The 22295-nt window shown below is 45.7% G+C and overlaps 1 protein-coding gene across 1 annotated transcript in view; it reads right to left on the bottom strand.

The window, feature by feature from the left end:
* The window catches only part of ERN1 (endoplasmic reticulum to nucleus signaling 1), a 77821-nt gene that overhangs the window by 45634 nt on the left and 9892 nt on the right, over nucleotides 1-22295 (bottom strand). The window contains exon 2 of the mRNA XM_044247636.1: nucleotides 7054-7174. Within this exon, the coding sequence (XP_044103571.1) occupies nucleotides 7054-7174 (121 nt within the window). The remainder of the gene's footprint in view (nucleotides 1-7053; nucleotides 7175-22295) is intronic.

Here is a 22295-nt window from a genome sequence, read left to right as displayed (position 1 = left end):
TAGAAAATTCCGAAAGAGGAGACCGATTAGAACTGCTAACTAAATGTTCCTTCTTACAATTCCCTTCTTCTGTTTCCGTCACACCTCTAAAGGCAGACCTCAGACTCTTCCTGAGGAACAGGCACACTGTTTAGGGATAGGAGAGAAAACCAACTGCAAAAAGTCACGAAAGCCGCATAAAACTCAAGGTCAGGAACTGGAACCTGCTGTGACAATGGTCCAAGTGACAGATGACACATCCCACGGGGGCAGAGTCTAGTCTTATCTGTTCTCAGGCTTCCAAAAGACATCTTAGTGGGAAGGATTCTGGGACCCAAGTCAGCATTAGGTGCCTGAGACATTTACGGAGCATCCCTGGCCATCTAGAGAGCCCAGCCTCGGGAAGCTAGAATTTAGGGGACAGCTGGGAGGTTTGGTCAGTTAAGTGTCTGACTCTTGATATCAACTCAGGTCATGATCTCAGGGTCATGACATCAAGCCCCGTGTCGGGCTCTGCACTGAATGAGCAGCCTGCTTACGATTCTCCCTCCCTCTCTCCTGTCGCCCACCCCCATGCTCTTTCTCAAAAATAAATTTAAAAATAAATTTTAAAAAAAGAAGTTAGAACTCAGTGGGAAGACAAACATAAGCAAAAATTCATAAGTACCCCCAAATCCACATGAGGAAGGGGCTCACCCAGCTTGAGGGGTGAGCAGGTGGCCTCCGAAGGGGCTCCTGAAGGATGACTAGGAGCCTGTCCAACATTGCAGGCTGCTGATGGGGAGGGAACACAAGCCAAGGCCCCGTGTCTCTGAGGCCTGGAGGGGTGGGTGAGGGCCAGATGGTGAAAGGCCTTGCCTGTACACCAAGGAGGTCAGAAGAGACCCTGTAAACCAGTGCTTCTCTAACCGTGGGGAAGGACCAGCTACTGAAAACTCCAGCCCATCGTGGATGATGCCTGGGATCCCTCCTGGACTTCTCGCAGACAGCGGGGCAGACCACACCTGGAGCGCTGCCTTGGCCGGCACAAGGCTAGCTCCGCAGGGGTGTGGCATGGTCCCTGGTGTCATTAGAGGGCAGGTCTGACAGCAGCATGATGGCTGAAGGACAGCCGGAAGCTCCTGTACTGACCTAGGAATGCATGTTGAGAGGCTGGCTAAGGCACTGGCAAGGAGGGCAGCAAGAAGGAGTCAGATTTGAGAGACGCTACTTCGGTCGCCATGACAGAACTCAGTGAGCGAGTGGCAAAGCATCATGCTACACTTATCCAACTCAGGGGGCAGCAGCAGTGGTCGGCACCAGCAGGAACCATGGGAAGAGGCATGTGGTAAGAAAGGCAAACACACGTGACATCTGAAGAAAATCTTCCCTATAACTCTAGTGTTTCTTTTACTCTGTTTTGTCTAGTTTAGTCTCTTAAATAATTCTAGTACATTTTAATAACTAGTATTTTCAAGGTGAATGCAAGAAGCCTGAAACCAGCCCTGGAGATACCAAAGAAAAGCTTCTCAGCCTCACCAAGCCAAAGCAGGCTTTAGGAAACGGACCTAATGCCACACACGGCAGCAATGCTTTCTGTTTGCATCTGGGCTGAAAGTGCAGAAAGCAAACACCCTAACTGTCTTCACTGGTGAAATTTCAGACAAAGACAGACAGTTCTGGTGTGGGTACAGTCACAAAATCGCAGCCTAGGAAGATCGCACCTCACTTGGTATGTCACAACTCAAGTTAGTTTCTGAAAACAAAACTCATTTTCTGTACTAGGTGCAGTTTGCTGCTGCGATGTAAGAAATCTCCACTTCTGGGAACAGCAACACATGTTTGGGTGAAGAACAAAAGCACCTGCCAAAACTAATCTGTGGAAAGGAAAAAAGAAAACAAAACTCTCCCAACTTGTTGGCCCCTGAAATGAGTAAACAAATCAGGAAACCATGAAATGGAATAACAGGGATATAGTCTGTCCAACCTCAGTTTGAGGAGTCACAGGGGTGTCTATTTCTATCAGCAGTCTCTTATATTTGACTCTGATTCCCCACTGCCACTCAGACCCGAACCCGTGACCTCCCTTGTCTGGACTGGTGCAGTAGCCTCCACCTAGTCTGTAGCTTCCTCCTGGCCTCACCAGCTCAGTCTCAACACAGCACATGCCGACCCTGTGAAGTGGAGGCCAGGTGTCTTAGTCATCACGGGTTGCCTCAACAAAATACCACAGCTTTAGTGGCTTCAACAACAGACACTTCTTCCTCACAGTTCCAGAGGCTTTAAGTCCAAGATCAGGGTGTCAGCATGGTTGGGTTCTGGGGAGAGCCCAGTTCCTGGCTTGCTGATGGCGGCCTTCTTGCCGTGTTCTCTTATGGTGAGAGAGAGTAAGAGCTCTGGGCTTTTCCTTTTCTCAAAGGGGCACTAATCCCCTCATGGGGTGGAGGGGGGGCTCCCTCATGACCTCATCTAAGCTAAATCCCCCAAGCTCCACCTCCAAATACTATCACACAGTGGGGTAAGGCTTCACCACGTGAATTTTGGAGGGACACAAACATCAGTCCATAATACCACGGCATGTCACCCTCTGCTCAGCGATCTCCAATGGTGACTTCAAAAAGGCCAACCTCCTCACACCAGCCACCAGGCCCTATGGCTCTATGGGGAGGGCACAGCTTTCTGGTACTCGGGAAATCTGTGAGGGCATTTCTTAGTGGTCCCAGGGACTGGTGGGGGGTGTACTGGAGGTGAGGGGGGAACACAAGCACTAGGTGTGGGGCACAGAGCACTGCAGAGCCAAAGCCCATCCCAAATCTATACACGCTGTCGCGTCTGTCAGACTCTCCCACAGGCCAAAAGCCTTTAATAGCTCCCCGAGCCCACAACCTCACTTGTGTAAAAGCACAAAGGCACTTTTCGCAGAATTTTATACGGCTCATCTTCTCAGAATGTAACTACTGTATAAATTGGTTGAGGTCACACTGCTTTGGTTTGGAGTGTTACCGAGAATTATTCACCGTCTTGGAAACGCAGTCCCCATCAGGATCCTGGTGTTTTGCTTGGTCCGTGGTAGCGGGCACTGCGTTTACTTGGAGGCGGAGCGTCACGGTGTGTCAGAGCATTACGTGTTAAATTGCATGCACGTGAGTAAAAGTTACTTTTCCATTATTCCAGTGTTACATTACCAGCTGGGTAATACACGCATTTCTTTCTGAAACTGTGTGTGTGCATGTGTGTAGCTTACGGTCTTACACATTTCATTCCAGGACATTAGCAGGGGCATTTTTATAATAAATAGTCTATGAAGACAGTCTGTGTGTCCTCACGTGACAGGTGCTCTGAGCTCACCTCCTGCTACCCTCCCTCTCCTTTACCCCCCGACTCTCCCTCCAGCCACGCCAACACCGCTCCTCCTCCAGCCCGAAGACTCTCCCACCTCTGCCCCTGCTCTGTTCTGCCTAAACACTCCCCTGCCGCCTTGAGTTCTTGCTCAAATGACACCTTCCCAGGGGCATCATTCCTGCTTAAAATTGCAGCTCCCCACCCCTCCAACGCCCGGTACTCCCTAATTCCACTGCCCTGCTTTACTTTTCCTCTATAAAGTCCGCTAATTTATTTCCTTGTCCATTTTCCACTACAATGAAAGCTCTAGGAGGGCAGGATTTTGTCTGTTTCATTCACCTGCTGTATCCTCAGGGCCTAGAGCAATGTGGGGATACCTTTAAAGGTGATTTACAGTTAATGGTTTAAAAATACCAATTCTGAAAACTTTAGTTACAATTGCAAGATTAAGGGGTGCCTGGGTGGCTCAGTGGGTTAAGCCTCTGCCTTCAGCTCAGGTCATGATCTCAGGGTCCTGGGATAGAGGCCTGCATTGGGCTCTCTGCTCCACGGGGAGCCTGCTTCCCCCTCTCTCTCTGCCTGCTTGTGATCTCTCTCTGTCAAATATATAAATAAAATCTTAAAAAAACATGTTTTATAATTGCAAGATTAAAACTGAATTAAAAACTCAGGGTCTGTATACATTACCACTTGTAATCTTTGTATCGAAATACATATATATATATATATATATAGGCACCTGGGTGGCTCAGTGGGTTAAAGTCTCTACCTTTGGCTCAGGTCATGATCTCAGGGTCCTGGGATTGAGACCCTCACTGGGCTCTCTGCTCAGTGGGAAGCCTGCTTCTCCCTCTCTCTGTCTCTGCCTACTTGTGATCTCTGTCAAATAAATAAATAAAATCTTAAAAAATAACATATGAGTGTGTGTGTGTATGTATATATATACACTGTAACAGACATAGTACATAGATCTGTAGAAATACATATTATATATTTTATATAGCTACTGGAATCCAGGACTGAATTTAACTAAAAAAAAAAGCCAACCTATTCTCGGAAAAATGAGACTTAGAACATCTTAAATATTACTTGAAATTACTAGACCTTGCTGAGATTTCTCAAATTCTCCCTTTAAGTGTCTTTTAACACCTCCCTGCTCTGCTTCCCTAATCTGTTGCTGGATTCTACTGATTGCATTTCTGTCCCACCTTTCCCCTTCCCCCTGCCCCCCTATGCACAACCCTGGGCTTCCTGTCGCCAGCCCACACTCCCACACTCCACTGCAGGATTAAAGGTTTAAACCTGTTGAGTCACTCACCTGCTTTCACATTAATGGTCCCAGCTTCCTGCTCATTCAAATACAAAAGCCTCACAAAAGCCTCGATGCTACCATAGGGGTCAACATCCCCTCCAGCTTCTCTCCCATCACTTCTGTCCTTAAGCTCCTCTCAGACAGGACCTGTTCCTACACCCCAGACCTGCGGCCCCTTTTGCAGGCCTCGAAGTCCCTACCACCTCCCTTAGAAACCCTGGGTCTGTGCTGGAGCTATGGCACCTGTCATTTCTCCCTATCAGGCTGCGGGCTCCTTGAGGACAAGGACGGGCTGTTTATTCTCAGTGCCCTACAAAGTATCCTTCACAGACTAGATTCTCTGAACCCTCATTAATTAAGTAAAAGAGAGAACAATTCTTTAAGTTCTACAGTATGGGAGAGAAGAGGGGCGCCTGGGTGGCACAGTTGGTTAAGCGGCTGCCTTTAGCTCAGGTCATGATCCTGGGGTCCTGGGATCCAGCCCCACACTGGGCTCCCTGCTGCTCCCCTTGCTTGTGCTCTCTGTCAAATAAATAAATAAAACCTTTTAGAAAAATTAGAAATAAAGTATAGGAAAGAAGAGATGGATTTTTATGTTTGTCTAAGTAACAAACAAGGTGAGACACAGTTTTGCCAGATACAGCCAAGGCTACTTGTAGAAACGAAGACTTCGACAAGATCAATTTAAAACAATACATGCAGGGAGAAACAAAGCACAAGAATTAAGTAGCTTGGGCCAAAAATGCCCTGCCTGGGAACGCTGAGACTGAGGGCCCAGCCCTAATATTCAACAGTAAAAATGTTTATCTCAATTCTTCTGTTGAGGATTTGTTGAATTCGCCTTTGGACAAAATCAGAAATTGTGAAAATTTAAAGAACAGTCCTTTTGTTTTAAAAACGTTAAAAGGGGGACGCCTGGGTGGCTCAGTGGGTTAAAGCCTCTGCCTTCGGCTCAGGTCATGATCTCAGGGTCCTGGGATTGAGCCCCGCATCTGGCTCTCTGCTCAGCAGGGAGCCTGCTTCCTCCTCTCTCTGCCTGCCTCTCTGCCTCCTTGTGATTTCTGTCAAATAGATAAATAAATCTTAAAAAGAAAAAAAAAACAAAACACCTTAAAAGGTGGGCCACTGGGGAGGCTCAGCTGGTTTAGCAGTGAAGCGCCCACCTTCCGCTCGGGTCATGATCCTGGGGTTCTGGGATGGAGCCCCAAGGAGGGCTCCCTGCTCAGCAGGGGGTCTGCTTCTCACCCTCCCTGCTCATGCTCTCGCACATGCTTGCTCTCAAATGAATAAGTTTAAAAAAAATTATTTTAATAAAAATCAAAACTAAAAACATTAAAAGGCTCAAATAGGAAGGAGAGAAAGTACGGATAACATATTCTGGGAGCCTGTAATGCAATGCCAAAGGCCGGCTCCATAGTCTCCCCGTGGCCACCCCCTCCTGAGAGCTCAGGTCCTTTCAGCTGCCTGGGGTTCCTGCTGAGCCCAGCAGGAGCCAGACAGGTGAGGCAGGTGGTCTGTGGTAACCCAGCTGCCATCATCTCTGGGTGGCAACTAGGTTTGCTGTCGAACTGGTAAAATGGTGTGTGACCTTCTGACATATGCCAATTTTTTTCCATTTAAAACACTGTTTTGGAACATTTTATTATCAAAGGAAAAACACTCGCTGTGCTCATGAAAATAATGAGTCACGTCACTGAGCAGTGACGAAAGAGAGCATGCTGGTCAGACCCTAATCTACAGCCAAATCAGAATTATTACTGGACAGAATAATAGAGATGACTCTGAAAGCCCCAAATCCTTGGATTTGCATGGCTTTATCCAGGAAGATTGCTTTGGAAATCAAATACCATTTCCCAGCCGTAGGACTCCACTCTGCTAACTATCACCAGGAAGACAAGATCATAAAAAAGGAGGCACGGCAGATTGAATGAGAAGCAAGCTCAGTCTTTCACTTCCCTCAACGTTAAGACCCAATAAAGTGGCTAACTTGGAAGAATGTCAAATTTTATAGCCCTCGAGGATTTCAGCCTCTATAAAAACAAAAGAGTAATATGAGGTTACAGAAGATAGTTCTTGTAATTATGATTACAAGATTCTAATCATTAGATAGAACTTTAAAAAATTTAATGTAGCATGCCTTTGTGAAAGACCTATCAGCCAGAACTATTACTAGAAAAGCCTAGAGCTACTTAAACATGAAATCTAGAAAGGAAAAAAAAAAAGATAAATCTTGCCTCTTCAATTGATGCATTTGGTGAATGATCCGCATTCAAGCTGTAAACGTACCCTCTGAGTATAATTCCCTCTCTTCTCCTTGATGCCACTATCCTTTTTAATTTTATTAAAGATGTGTAACTATTCTTCTCTTTTTTTGGAATAGGTTTCCTCAGAAAGCAGCTGAGCAAATGCCCATGTCACCCAAGGTCCAAAGCCAAAATTACCTTCTTTTAAAGTCCATTTGATCGAGCCTGTCCTCTTGCTGACAGCATGCAAACTTCCATCCAGAGTTGACACAAACAACAAGGTTTCAGGAAGCGTCACTGTGCTGGGACTTCCCAAAATCTGCAATGAAATGTAGAAGAATCTTCGTGTTCAATAGGATTCTTCGTCTTCGGCATGCACAACCACACACAGAACCCCCGGGGACACCCCAGAAGTTTTCCTTCTAAAATCCGGCACCTCACAGACGAAGACAATGCGGTTACAGAGCCTACGTCCAAGGGCACATGTCTAGACAGCAGCCAAGTCAGCACTAGACCCCAGGTCGCTTTATGCTATCTAAGCAGCAATCCTTCCTGCAGACAGACAGGTTTATAACCTGATAGGACAAAGACAAGGATTCTGAAATAATCCACGGGTAGCCCCCACTGAAATGGGAAGAAAGTATGCTCAGCTTTCTAATGAAATTCCTTCTCTTGGTTATACTTCACCTTCTAAAACCTGGTCGTCCTGCAAAGCTCCATGGTAGAGAAGAATGCCAACATACCACATATACCCACATGCACTTACAGAATTAGAAAAAGGCGAAATATTAGGGCAAAGTGTTTAAAGCAAAATAGGAAAAAACAGCTCTCATTTTATAAAAAATTTATGTAACACGAAAACAACAAGATTTCAAAGAAGGTTATAAAATGTATGAAAAACATAACCCAAATTGTTCTTCACTTATAATCAAAATATAATTTAAATCAAAATATAATTTAAATAAAAATGTACTTTTTATGCTTAATGAGTTAAAACACGCACTCTCTTTACAGAAAAGAGCCAAAGGTGGTGAAATTTACTTTCTCATCCATTGTTGGTGGCAATGAAAATTAGAAGTTGGTGCACTCTTTCTGGAAAGCACAAAAGTGCTCAGATTTTTGATCCTATGATTCTATTTTACATCCTGAATGGTTTTCATTTGTGGAAAAAGCTGTGTGCCCCACGGCGCTCGTTGTATCCCATTTACAAACACAAAAACTGGAAAGATCTGAATTTCCAAGATCTTAATGACTGAAATAAATTATGACACATACACTCAATGGAATATTATGCAATCATTAAAACAGCACTTCGGAAAATTTACAGCAACGCAGAAAAATGTTTCTATCAGTCTTCATGTGAAAAATATAGAATTCAAGATTTAATGTACACTGTGGTGACGATTATACTGGGCAGATTTTTTTGGTCTGCTTATCCTCTTGGCTTGGCTAAGAACTGGACCCTCCCCCACACAGTCTCCACGGAAGCAGCTGTGTGTGAACGCACACGCATATACACACATGCAATGCACACATGTACAGGGGATGGCTGGTAAGGTTTCCTGGGACAACAGCCCTTTGAGGTCTGGGCCCATTCAGCCATGCCACCTTATATAGTAAGATTTTCTCTTTGTCAGCACACTGTCCCAAAAATTATCCGGTTCCTGGGGGTCTTCAATTAAAAATGGGCCGACATAACTCGCTTATACTGTGAGAGTTTGGATTTGGGCACAAAAATTTCAAAATACAGGAGTATGACTGGCTTTTAGCACTAAACAACAAGACTGGGGGTTTACTTGTGCACAGCAGCCTGACCCCAAAACACCTGCGCACTCTTGGTAAGAACCAGGATGGCACTTAAGAAGGAAAGCCCCATGTCTGTCTCCAAAACAGCCCGAGATGGCAGGACAAACACCGGGTCCCTGCACTCCTTCTCCACAGTGGAGACCCGCCAGCAGAGGGGCTGAAGCAGCTGCTACACTGTCCTCCCTTGCCGGCTCCTGGCCTAGAGGTGAAGAGGCTCTACCTTTCCTTCAAGCAGAGCCAGGGCCACTCACCTGGAATGGGAGAACCCAGAGCAACCTTGCCCACTGCTGGCTCAGTCTATCCTCGGTGTGAGGGAAGAGGTGTCTGCTTTTTTTTTTTTTTTTAAGATTTTATTTATTTATTTGACAGACAGAGATTACAAGTAAGCAGAAAGGCAGGCAGAGAGAGGAGGAAGCAGGCTCCCCGCTGAGCAGAGAGCCCAACGTGGGGCTCGATCCCAGGACCCCGGGATCTGACCTGAGCCGAAGGCAGAGGCTTTAACCCACTGAGCCACCCAGGCGCCCTGAGGTGTCTACTTTTTACCTGGCTGGGAAAACAGAAGCCTCAGCAAGGGTGGTGCCTACCCTAGCAGGGAGTCCAGTGTTTTGGGGATGAAATCCTTTTAGCCTACAGGGTATAGACGGTGAGAAGCTTCATCTGCACCCGCTCACACCCGAAACGCACATCGCCCAGAGCATACGGGCTTGTAGAACAGTGGCCCGAAGACAAGACCACTGCGTGCTGTCGCTCAGCGAGACTGAAGGTGAATCTCCCACGGAGAAGGTGGAATGGCTTTGCAGCTGATGGGGGACAGCAGGATCGTGTCAGATGGGGGCAGTCTAGAGACTGAATAACTCAAAAGGGAAGAATGTGTGCACATCTGGGGACCAAGAGGTAGAAAGGCCTGCTGAGTCCCCCTCCACCTGTCAAAAATTCCCTCGAGAACAGGCATTTTGTAAGTAGGTCTCAGGATGACACAAGAATTGTATTGAGCTCTGTGGACCGCTCAGCTGGTAAGAAACTAAACTCGGGCGATTTCTGTGAATGTTTGCTGGGTGGGAGAGAGACAAAGACTGAAATGGGGAAAGAAGCCTGAGAAGAAACACAGCTGACAGACAGAGTGAGTGCTCAGGCTTCTACCCTTCCTCAGGCCAACTTCCTGTCCTTGGGCTCACAGAACCTCATGAGAAATTCCCCCTTTGCTGACATTTCTTGGAACTAGATTTCTGTCCCTCACAACCCAAGACAAACACACACGCCCCTATGAAAAAAAAAATTATACATATGAAGATGAAGGAAATTTAAAAAATTATAGGAACACTTTTTTCTCCTGTATTTTCTTAAATTTTCTATAATACGATTGTGTAATCAGCAATGAATTTTTTGTAAAATAGAAAGGAGATGGCCCAGTGAGCAGGTGGGAGAGAAACTCAAATTTAAAGGAGCTTGAGCAAGCCTGTAAGTTCCAGATGAAGCGCTTTCCATATTAGGATTCTCAGACAACTCGGCCACCTTTGATCATTAACGTCCACAATACAGAAACAAAAGTTTAGAAACAAAGAGGTCCCTGGGTAAGACAGTTCGTATCCAGGAACGGATGAGTTCTGTCATTGTTATTAAAGCCTATAGTACAATTTTAATGGACTGAATGCCCCCAAATATATCTTATCACAATATTAATATTCAAATGGGTCAATATTTACTAAAACCTATCAGTGCTGCTTCATTACTAGTGTGGAAACAAAAGCCACCTGCCTTGTCTGAGCATCTTGGAAACCACAGGAAGAGCAATTGTCTATGGTTGGTTGGTGAATCGAAATAAAACACTAATCACATAACTAACAGAGTCCTCTGAAAATCTCAAAAATACCAGGTTTGGCTAGAAGTTGAATTTAGCAACTGAGAGCACTGACAGTTAATCAGTGTCCACACTGACGTCACAAACCCTGTCACAACAGGCTTCTCTCTTCTTTGGAGGCTGCTGATGGTTTCCAATTAGAATGTTCGGGGAGCCACTGTGAACAGTGTTATTCTCTCATATGGCAAATTAACATGACAACATTTCTGGCTTTTCTCCCCCAGCATTTTTGAAAGCGTGAAAATGCCTGCCTCCGGAGGCAGTTGCTATTACTAAGGTGAATTAAATAAGCTTCCAGATGCCTTCTGGGATACTGAGCACAGCTGAGAACCATTTGTACCTGGACGTCTAAAAATGCTGCTTTACAATAATGACCTTGCACATTAGCTCACCCAGCCATTGTAGCCACCAGGGCTCCCTTCTCTCTACGATGGAAGAAATGACCGGAGGCCCTACGGTTACACATGCTCATTTATGGAGAGCCTGAAAATGTAAACAAAATGCTGATTCTGCAGACTGGCTTTAAGCTGACTACCTGGAATCTGACTCATTTTTCCAGCGAGCGGGAGATGTACTCCTGGCTTTGATGGCTGCTTCTAAGAAGTAATCACAGTGTCACCGTGGAAGGGAGAACACTGGTGGCGGGTAACCAAGTCTAACCTAACACTGAACACCCATGAGCCAGCTGGTCCTCACCCAAGTCTGACCCCACTCGCTCTCTCCCAGGAGGGGACCCCGACATAACAATGCTGTGAACAATGAACAAAGCCGGGCAGTTCGGGGTAGAGGATGCTGAGCAAAAGGTTGCTAGCTAGTACAACCCACTTATTTCACATAGGTTCATTCAGTGATGGTAGAACTGCCCTCACGGCAGCCCTGCTCGGCCAGGACTTCAACAAGAGCCTTTCTCCTGGGAAAACAAAGGCAGTACTGGAACTGCATCCTCATGTTCAAGGTTCTGATGGTAAAGCAAAGCTTAGCATCTACACCACTTCATAAAACACACCACTCTTTCTGCCTTTCTGCCAAGACGTGGAAGCAACTACCAACAGCTTAGAGATGGTTAAAATGAGAATTTCATTCTGATATTTTAAACTCAGCTGACTGTTAGTTGCTCTTGCATTTATTAATTCAACACCTTATATTTCAGGTAAGAAAAAAAATCTTTCCTAAAATGAGTTCTGAAATAACTTTGTTTAGAAAATGTCTTCAGGGGTGCCTGGGTGGCCCAGTTGATTCAGTGTGTGTCTTTGGCTCAGATCATGATCCCAGAGTCCTGGGCTGGAGCCCCACGTTGGGCTCCCTGCTTAGCGGGGAGTCTGCTTCTCCCTCTGTGCTCCCCCACATCCCACTTGGGCATGTGCACATGCTCTCTCTCTCAAATAAATAAAATCTTTAAAAAAAAAAAAAAAGGAAAGAAAAAATATCTTCAATAAAGAGAATTGGACACCAGAGATTGGATCTGTTGAAGCAGCATAAAAACAGAGGAAACCACTTCTCCCACACCTGCCCCACCCCCATTTTTGAACTAGTACTTGGGACTGGTCAGGCAAGGAGGCACTTCACCAGTGCCTGGAAAGCAACCAGTAAAGCCCAGGGCTTGGTTTCATTTTGGGCGCTGTGTCTACCACTGAGGTGGCTACTCCTTTTCACTTACCCTCTGGCCCCCGCCAAGGAAGAAGAGCAAGGAAGCACACGCCAGCTCCTCCAAGATTTAGAACACGGGAGAACCCAGTGGTCCCCATCAGGGTTTACAGAAATGCTGCATTTTCCAAAGAAATACAGTACTTAAGTTTCAGGTACACATTTCAAGAAACAGGCCACACACTGACTACCTAACAACAAGGGTCAGAAATAAGTTAATAAAAATAGCACAGACTTTTCATCTTGAAGTCAGTGGGAAGGAGTGGTGCCACGCACACGTGTCTCCTACCAGTTTTCCAAAGTCATCTACGCTTGGTAAGTGTGGTAGTGCTGGTTCTGTTTACAACACTGGTGAGGACCCACTCCCCCGAAAAAGAGGTGAGAAGACCCACCACCATGAACAAGGGAGCCACATCCTTCTCAGGTGGTGTGCCCATCAATCAAGTCAAGCCCAAGTTCAATCCGTATGACAACACTGTAGCAGTAGCTTAGTCAGATAAGCAGAAACAGTAAAAATAGTTACAATCTTTTCTCTGAATCTTCTCTACTTCCTACCTGCGCTCCAGCAGACCACAGTCTGCACAATAATATTAGAATATAATGATCCAGCAAATAACATCATGATTTTTTTTTCTTTTAGAAGTACCACACCAATTTCCAGGATACACCATTGAGATAGACCAATAAACTGTTGAGAGGCATTTTTTTTATTATTATTATTTTTTTTAACTAATTTTTCCTCCATCTTCATTGGATTATTTTTACATTGCATAATCCCAGCTTTAGTTTCTTTTTTTCAGGCTAAGAAAATAATTCCTCCAAACTAAAAGTACAATACTTGCGTTACTCGAGTAAGGATACTGGCATGCTGCCAATAAAATATTATTACACAAGATAGCATGTACCTAAATTCCTGGAACCTACCACCTCCCATCTACAACCGGTCTGCCTTATGCAGTGCAGTGGCTCCTTGCCAGGCCTCAAACCCACTGGGCACTGGCAACAGAGGCAAAGTGAAGGTAAAGTGACTTACGAGCTCATTTTGGTTGGGATAATACATACACATTACAGTTTTATAGGTAAGATGTAAAACAAGTCTCCAAGCATGGGAAGGATTAGATAAGAAAGATTTCCGTGGTGTTTTGTCTTACTACTTAAGGATACATGCGATCTTGAGAACAGTGAAAACTGCATGTCCCCACATGCAGAATAATGGATTTTGAATGGATTAGCATGTGCTACGGAATCAGAGTTTACAATTATTAATCTTAGCAACAATGATCAGAGATGAGAAGGGCCTTCTCTGTGGGGGATGTACAATGCCAAAGGAGGGAAGAGAGACTGCTTGTGTGGATGGAGTACAGGAGGTGGCCTCTGATGGAGAAGGCAGAGGAGAGGGGTAGTGGCTAACAGACCGGATTATTCTGCTGGTCATAATTAGCTGAAAGCTACAGGACGGATGAACTGATTTTATAAGAGATCAGTAAGACACTTTCTGGCATGCCATAATAAGACACCACCCTTAGGGGCTTTACTCATGCACACAGGCGAGCACACGTATACACACACACGCCAACCTGTGTGTGGTAATAGGTCAATTCAGCACAAAGTACTTTTTTTTTTTCTTTAAGATTTTTTTATTTATCTGACAGAGAGATCACAAGTAGGCAGAGAGGCAGGCTGGAGGGTGGGCAGGAAGCAGGCTCCCTGCTGAGCAGAGAGCCCTAAGCAGGGCTTGATCCCAGGACCCTGAGACCATGACCTGAGCTGAAGGCAGAGGCTTAACCCACTGAACCACCCAGGCGCCCCCAGCACAAAATACCTTAAAATAGTATTCTGTAACATGGTCCCCTGGCAGGCACTGAACAATATTCAAGAAAAAGGGCATTTGTATCTATAATTCTGTTTACAGCAATATCATTTACTTCAGACTATAAACTTCAACAAAGCCTGGCTATTTGCAGTTCTGGTTGCTTTATAAAAGTACCTAATAGAGCCACTGATCACATTGTAGAAGACCATGCAGATGACTGCCAAAAAACTATCAAGAATTCATCAAAGCAGAAGACTGAAATCAGTGCCCAGTAACTGCCAGCACACGCCCATTCATAAAGATCTCTTATTGACCAAAAAAAAAAAAAAGTCCTCAGGAGTTTAAGCCTCTTATAAATCAGGAAGAGGGGGCTAAACTAGCAGATCCCAAAGGTCTACCTGTGAAGGTATCATATGTAAAAGCCTGATCAGAGAGACAGACAAAGATTTTTATTCGAATCATACTCTGTTCCCCAACCTCCATCTCACTTACATTTCTGATCCAACAGTAAAGTGCTCCTTTCCAAACATGGAGACTTCCATATATAGCCAAGGGTACCAACTGACACACAAAACTCACTGTGTTTAGTCTCCTGCCTGCTGCCTTGGGATAAAGACGAAGAACAGAATTGAGACATTAGGGATATTAAGAGATTTGCCGGTTTAACTGTGTCTGGTTTTAGTGATCTCTGTCTACTGCAGAATCATTCCTCACCCTATTCTACTTTGCTGAGCTGCAGGGGTAGGTCAGCAATAATCCATCAGCTCGATAGTTCCTTCTAACCGGACTACTGGCTATTATGTTTCCTGATATTAAGTCAATAAAGGTAACCATGACATTTGCTTTGGATGGGAGTCAAGTGTCTGGTTGGGATGCAGAAAAGGGCAAGGCCTAACCGAACAGCCCTGTGTGGTTTCCAAACTGAGCGGCTAAGAGAGTTAAGGCTGCATTTGTGGCAATTCTTGTGTGTGGTGTAATTAACCACCACCCAAGACAGTTACAATTCTTCAGTTTAGGCTACTCTTCTAATGGTTGTCATAAAAGGTTCCTCCCAAGTCCGCTTGTTCCCGAACCCAAAGACAGGTTACTTTTACAACAGGTGAATATTCCCCCCAAACAGGTTCTGGGGCCCCAGGCCAAGTGCCTGAGTTCCAGGAGCTGACACTTCTGTTTGTCTTCATGGTCGCTCTGCCGTCCGCTTATACTGACACCACGGGAGGGGGAAATACATTTGGGCATGAAGGGTGCTACGGGAAACCTTGTGGCACACCATGGCCAAGGGAACAAGCCCTCATTGTTTCGGGTGCTATCAAATCCCCACAGCCCCTGAAGCATTTTATGGACATGAAAACTAAAACCCAAGGTTTCACAATTATTTAGTGGCTGAGATTCAGAATACAGGTGTTGCCACTATTATTTAGTTGCCTTTGCCAAAGGGAAACAGCAGCAATTGGGATCTTGTAAAGACTGAGAGCCCTGGGGGAACCTGGGTGGCTCAGTGGGTTAAAGCCTCTGCCTTCAGCTCAGGTCATGATCTCAGGGTCCTGGGATTGAGTCCCACATCGGGCTCTCTGCTCCACAGGGAGCCTGCTTCCTCCTCTCTCTCTCTCTCTCTCTCTGCTTGCCTCTCTGTCCACTTGTGATCTCTCTCTGTCAAATAAATAAAATCTTTAAAAACAACAACAAAACAAAAAACTGAGAGCCCTGTGAGGCTCACTTACCTTAATGGAACAGCATGGGAAATGGAACTACACTACGAACAGTCCGCCGTCAACCGCCAGCACAGTGGGGAACTACCAGCCTCACAGAAAGCCTGATTCCATCTATTGGAGCTTGCAACTCAGGTGCAGTTAAACGTATTGTGAAGAAGTCCCCCTTCAAAAACTCCAAGAGGGGGTGGGGGGGGCAGGACTCCATTAGATACCAAATTTTTCTCTCCTAATAACTGCAACTGATTTCAAACTGTCAATTTCACCTTTTCCATTGGCTAGAGATTTCTTTTGCTGGGGCCAAGCAAAAAGTGGGTAAGTGCTTTAGTGGAATAAAAATGATCTACAAACAACTATATTTATGACCTAATTGCCACCTAAGCTTGCCAGATGTTGCCAAGCTTTATAATAGAAGTTAAACACTATGAAACGCCACCTCTAGTTGAGAGAGATACCTGGCCAGTCGGTCTTCCCCTAGACAGAATCCCCACTGTTGCAACAAGTACATTTGAGGAATAAGACCTCCCTACCGGCCCAGTGAGCCACACCCCGTTCTTCTCTCCAATTAGCCTGACAGGCATTGAAGCCATATGGCTCTGTATGACACAGATCAAACAGCAGGGACTATTTCCGGCTTCTGCGACAGGCCATTTTGGAGATGAAAAAGAGAGAGGAAGTCAAGGCCTGGAGAAGTGAAGTGACTTGCCCAAGGCACCAGAGATGGTTAACCGTAGACGTAGGACTGGAACCAAGGTCTCCGCCTCTCCGTCTGGGCCTTGGCTCACTATACTACACTATAATTTCACTACTTTAAAATCATGGCTCTCATACAACCATAAGCCTAAATTATTTCAGGCCTGGAGCTCCCCTTTGAATTCGGCCAGGGCAGAAGAAGATCAGCAAGCATCCTCCTCTGATGGGGGGCAGGAGCTCTTGGAGGAGACCAAAATGTAATTTGTGGATTCTACACAGACACCCAACATACCAAAAGGCACTGCAAATTAGACGGGGTGGGTGGGGTCTTTAGAAAATGTTCTGGATAAAAATTCCCAAGATCCCACTGTAGATCTAAGTGGATGAGAATAACACCAGAAAAAATGAAAGGCCACAGCCTCGGCCACCATAAAAAAATTCCTGCGATACACATTTATCCAACCCAGTTCCAATGGCTTAAAAAAAAAAAAAAACAAAACTCTTTGAACGTGATGATGATGGTGATGATGACACAGTAGCCACTGCCAAATCCTTTGATGAAGCGAGTCATTTCTTTTAATGCCAGTGCCAAGGAAACACACATTACTGATCAGCATGGGACAACTCCTTTGAACAGCGAGAACCATTTTAATGACCAAACATATACTGACAGGCCTCAGGCAGTAAGCCGTGACTGCTGCACTTAGCAGGAACACGAGGCTCACAGAAAAGGGAAGGAAATGCAGATCTGAAATATTGACTTTTTCATGTGGAAAAAAAAAAAAATCTGATGCCACCAGATTTCCGTAATTTCAGCCCAGGTCTCTATGTCCCAGGCTCCTCTGAGAGGCAAATGTATACAACCGCATGCAATTCTAAGGAAACTGATGGAAGACTGTTGGCACAACCAAGTCTACAAAGTAGAGGTTTGAAGACCCAGGGCTGAGAAACCAGAGCAAAGCAAGGGGACTGGCCCGATGGAGCAGGGCTGCTTTCTCCAGTTTATGGAGCGGTGGGCAGAGAACAGAAGCAGGAGAGCATTGCCGACAGGGAGTTAACCAGGCCTTTGGGGTCAAGGTAGAAAACCTTCCAGACACTAAGGAGTCTAAAACTCCCTCCTGAGAACGGAAATATGACCGTCTGGCATGGGGTGGGAGGACAGTGCCGCTCGGCTGCCATCACGCTCTGTTTTCCCAGAGGCCTCTCCTCCCAAAGTCGTCATGCTGGTCAGGCTTCTGCCTCGTCGGGAGGTCATCCAATCTTACTGCCGATTTCTTAGGTCAATAAAGTGGCTCATGAGAGCATTTGCATTGTGGGACAAGGTGGCGAAGCTCCCAAATCTGTTCTTTCTTTTGAAAACTGAGGAACAGCAACATCTCTTTAAATGCTAAGAAAGCAAAATAAATGTTAAGAATGTTAAAGGCAAGAGTTATGTAAACACTAGGGAAGATCACTGTATTAACGAAACTGGTGGTGGCCAAAGACGCCATCGGAAAGTAAACACACTCAAAAACCTGACTATCCACTCTGTCTCAAAGCTCAACTGCTCCGCATTTACCCTCATGGGCAGACAGGGAGGAGACGCGCACTGGTGCTAACAATCTGAATAATTAAGAAAAGGTTAAAATATGTTTGGCTGGTGGTATTTAAGCAGGGGGGAGAATAGAACTGCTGAAGAGACTTTCACCAAACTGTACATTTCAAGTTCAGGGACTGTATTTGAATTACCTGGAAACTCACTCATGTCGTACCCTCCGTTCCCTGATGATGCTTGAGAATTCAACTTCCATTTGTTACTCTTCAAGGTAGTGCCTGGCAGTGTGGCTGTTAGAAGGGCAGACTCCGGAGCCAGATCGTCCCCAGACAGCTCTCTGTGCCTCGGTTTTCTCATCCGGAAATGGGGACAGTAATAATACCTACTTCAAAGGGCTGTTGGGAGGTTCAGCATACCCCAAGTTCTTAGAACAGGGTCTAGTATGCAGCAAGCACCGGGTGAGGGCCCGTTATTTTTTTTTTTAATTTATTTATTTGACAGATAGAGATCACAAGCAGGCAGAGAGGCAGGCAGAGGGGGGAGTGGGGGGCAGGCTCTCCACTGAGCAGAGAGCCCAACGTGGGGCTTGATCCCAACACCCTGGGATCATGACCTGAGCCAAAGGCAGAGGCTTTAACCCACTGAGCCACCCAGGTGCCCCGAGGGCCCGTTATTACTATGACAACTAATCAAGAACTACGTAAGCCAACAGCATCTAATCACAACAGATCTATGCCTGCCCTGGCGGACTTTACAGTCTAATAAGGGGCCACCGTAGTCAAACAATCACACAAGCAGAATGATAAGCTGCAGGGAGTCTGTGAAAAGGGCACACGGGGGAACCATGAGAGCCTAGCAGAAGCTGCTCTGGTCTCACGCTGGGGGTGCCCGGGATTACAGTGGCGAAGATCTTCCGAAAGGAGTGAGATTTGAACTAAGATCTATAGCAAGGAGGGGAAGGAAGGGAAGAATAGCCTGGGCAGAGGAAACAGCCTATGCAAAGGTCCTGAGACTAAAGATAATTTGAGGTGCTTGAAGACCTGTTGGCCCATGCTGCCGGAGAAAGCAGAGTCGGGGAATGGGCCAAGGTGGGGCTGAGGCAGCAGAGAGAAGCCCAAGGGCACATTCATGCACAGAGAGCCACAAAACCAGAACCTTCTTCATGTGCTTGTTTGTTGCCCTTGCAGCTTACAGAAAGAATAGGAAGGTGTGCTATTCTGATTGGTGTAAAGCTCATCTAGAAAGGAAAAGAACCCTCCCCTAACATGAAATATTTGATACACCAAATGCAGACAATCTGTGTACATACCCCAGGTGAGGCGTCTTCGGTGTTTTAACTTAAACTGTGTTAGACCAGTGCTTCTTAGCTGGTTTAGAGCCGAGTATGAGCAGAACACACCCAAACTTCATGGGCAGGTTTAGTAAATCACTTGTGGTGAAATATGGCTACAGAACACACCCCAGTACAAGGGCTTCTGCTTTCCAAGACCCCTCACCCGAGGGACCTCTGACTGGCCACCCCTCTGAAGCTCTCTTTTTAAACTTCAGGGGTGCTCCATCCCCCCAGTACCTGTGGTCAGTGCCAGGGCCATTCGTGCCCTGCAGGCAGAAATCTTGAGGGTACTAACCTTATAAAATGCGGTAAGTCACCGGATCACAGTCCCACATTACTCAAGAAGGTTGGCACAGACATGAAGGATTTATCAAGCTCTTCCAGGCACTCCCTGTGTCACACCTCTTCCTGTTGGCTGACACTTCCATGGCCCATCTACTAGTTCACTCATTTCAACCCCACCCCCAGTCTTTTATCCTACAGAAACACAGAAGAGGGGTCCTGTCATTCATAAGGCACTAGAGCTCCAAGGTCTATAAAGGAGCCTTCAAGGAGTTTACCATCTGGCAGAGCAGCAGTACAATCCAAGGGAAACGATGGCAGGTTCCATATCCATGTCTGGAGCAATTCCCTAAGATTCTGAACCCACACTTCCCTGTTCAGGTCTTCTTCTCACTCTGTGGCCTAACCTGTGTTCATGTAACTCCAAAGCCCATTAATCATACTCTCAAAATTCCAAGTTAAAAAGCCCCAAAGTTCCTTAGGTGAGCCTGGTACATGGTCAACGCATGCTTCTGGGTGAATGAAGCTGAAAAGAAAGCAGATGGGGCATGGGGCTATGAGCTGGGGTCTGGGCTCTGGGCAAGTCATTAAAATCTCTCTGGTTATCAGTTTCTGATTCTACAAAGTACGATGACTGGGCTGAATCTGCCTGTTAGCTCAGAGATGTGATCATCGGTGATTTACCAGGCTCTCATCCCTCTTCAGGCTTTACTGCAGATTCTTCTAGCCCCAACCAATCAACACATGCCCAAAACCTGCATAAGAATTCGTGAATTTAAAAAGTCTTAATGCCTTTAAGCAGAGTCATTCCCAATCCTGGTCTTTCAACTTCCCACCATCTCTGCTTATCTTGAAATATTTCAACGTTGGAAATTAATAATAATCTGATTCACTTAAGGTCCAGGGTGGAGAAAAGAAATACCATAGAAATCAACTAATGTTATGTGGGAGGAAGTGGGTGACTCCCATGCGTACACTCTTGCTATAGATACTAAAAACCAACCACCTAAACTGAAAGGGAGACCTCGGTCTTCTCCAAACCACAACTCAGATAAGTGATTGAACTTTACCCACACACCAAAAGCCCTAAAGATTTCCAAGTACTGATCTAACAGACCAAGAGGACTTGGGATTGGCAACTGTGGTCTGGTTCACAGTCAGCTGAGTGCCAGAACTACAGATAAACTTGTTCTTCATCTCTGTGCACAAAGGAAACTGTTTTCTTCTTTGCAAAACCGGCAAAAACAGCAAGTGGAAAATGAACCCTAACTCAACTATAGGATCAGGTCACTGGATTGTCCAGAGAGAGGTGGAGGCTTTGAAGTCAAAGATTCCCTGAATCCGGCTTTACATCTTTGTTGCAGTATCTGAATTTATCTGGAGCGCTTAGAGATACTTCTACGACGGAAAAAAAAAAACTAATTTTGTTTGTAAAAAATATATACACACCACATGCGCATTTGGGAGCAGAGCCATCACAAAAATCAAAGAATTGCTGACTCTGTTTCTTGGATTGTGGGGGTTTCTGAGATTTCTTTGATAGAATTTTAAACTTTCTCTTGCTATGCTGTCATCAAAAATTGGCAACAGTTACACTCAATACCTCATATTTGCTCAGTGCTTTCAAACATACTTGAGTTGTCAATACCAGCCCTTCAGGAGACGAGAAACAAACTCAGGTACAAACTCATATATTAGCCCCAACACTGTGCAATGTGATGTCACTCAGAGTGAGGGAGGGGCTCTTGCCTAGGAGAGGGCAGTGGTCAGGGAAGGCCCCACGCTTCGCCTGTGCCTTACAGGACAGGTGAGTGACACCAGATGAAACCATAGCCCGACATTGTGGTAACTCCTGGGGCCCTCACCTCCCTTGCTCTGCTCTAGGTTTTTTCTTTCCATAGAATTGTATCACTCTCTCACAAATACGTTTATGTATTTATCATGCTGTTGTGGCTTGACTCTTTCCACCAAGTAGAAGTCTTCATGAGGGCACAGGTCTTTGTTGTGTTCATCAATGGGCCCCAAGCCCCTCAAACAGTGCTTGGCATAGAATATATATCCAATAAGACAGGTGAATGAATGGATGAACAGAGGGAATCCACCACATTCGGGAGCTAGCAAAACTGGGCGGGGGTGGCCCAAAGCAACCTTCCTATCTTTGACCACCCAGTTAAGAGTGGATGTAAAGCTGTTGAGGGGAGGTGAGGGGTGCAGTAACTAGTCATTTTAACCTAAATGGTTTCCCAATTTGGGAAGATATTTAGGAATTGGCTGGCCTAGATTTTCTAATTTCATGCCTTTATTTTATGGATGAGGAAACAGAGAGGAAATAATTCATTTGTCCAAAGCCTTCTAGCTGGCTAGCACCCAACCCCTCGTCTCCTACCTCCCACTCACTGAAAAATCACCCGTGTATCATATGGGTCAAAATACACATGAAAACAGAAGACTGTGCCTATAAACTACATTTCAGAATGCTAAAATGACAAACTATGCCTGTCTGTCTACTGAAGGAGGCCCCCGTCCTCAAGTTCACCCCACTCTATCAGGTCAGATGTCCAGGCCCAGATTGAGGCTGTCATCAAAGAGTGACCTCCCAATCCTACTGACCTCTGTCCCCCATTGTTCCAGCAGGGCATTAGATGTGGTCAAGCCCAGTCAACGTAACACTTAGAAGTGAGGTCCCCTTGCTTCTAAGCCACTATTCGGATTCCTAGGGTCACATCCAAGGTTCATCCAGTTGCTGAGACAACGGACTGGCCAGCTCC

The sequence above is a fragment of the Neovison vison genome, chromosome 5, assembly GCF_020171115.1.
Source record: "Neovison vison isolate M4711 chromosome 5, ASM_NN_V1, whole genome shotgun sequence".
In the NCBI taxonomy this organism is placed as follows: Eukaryota; Metazoa; Chordata; class Mammalia; order Carnivora; family Mustelidae; genus Neogale; species Neogale vison.
Note: the sequence above shows the minus strand (reverse complement) of the source record. Positions and strands in the feature narration are given on the sequence as shown.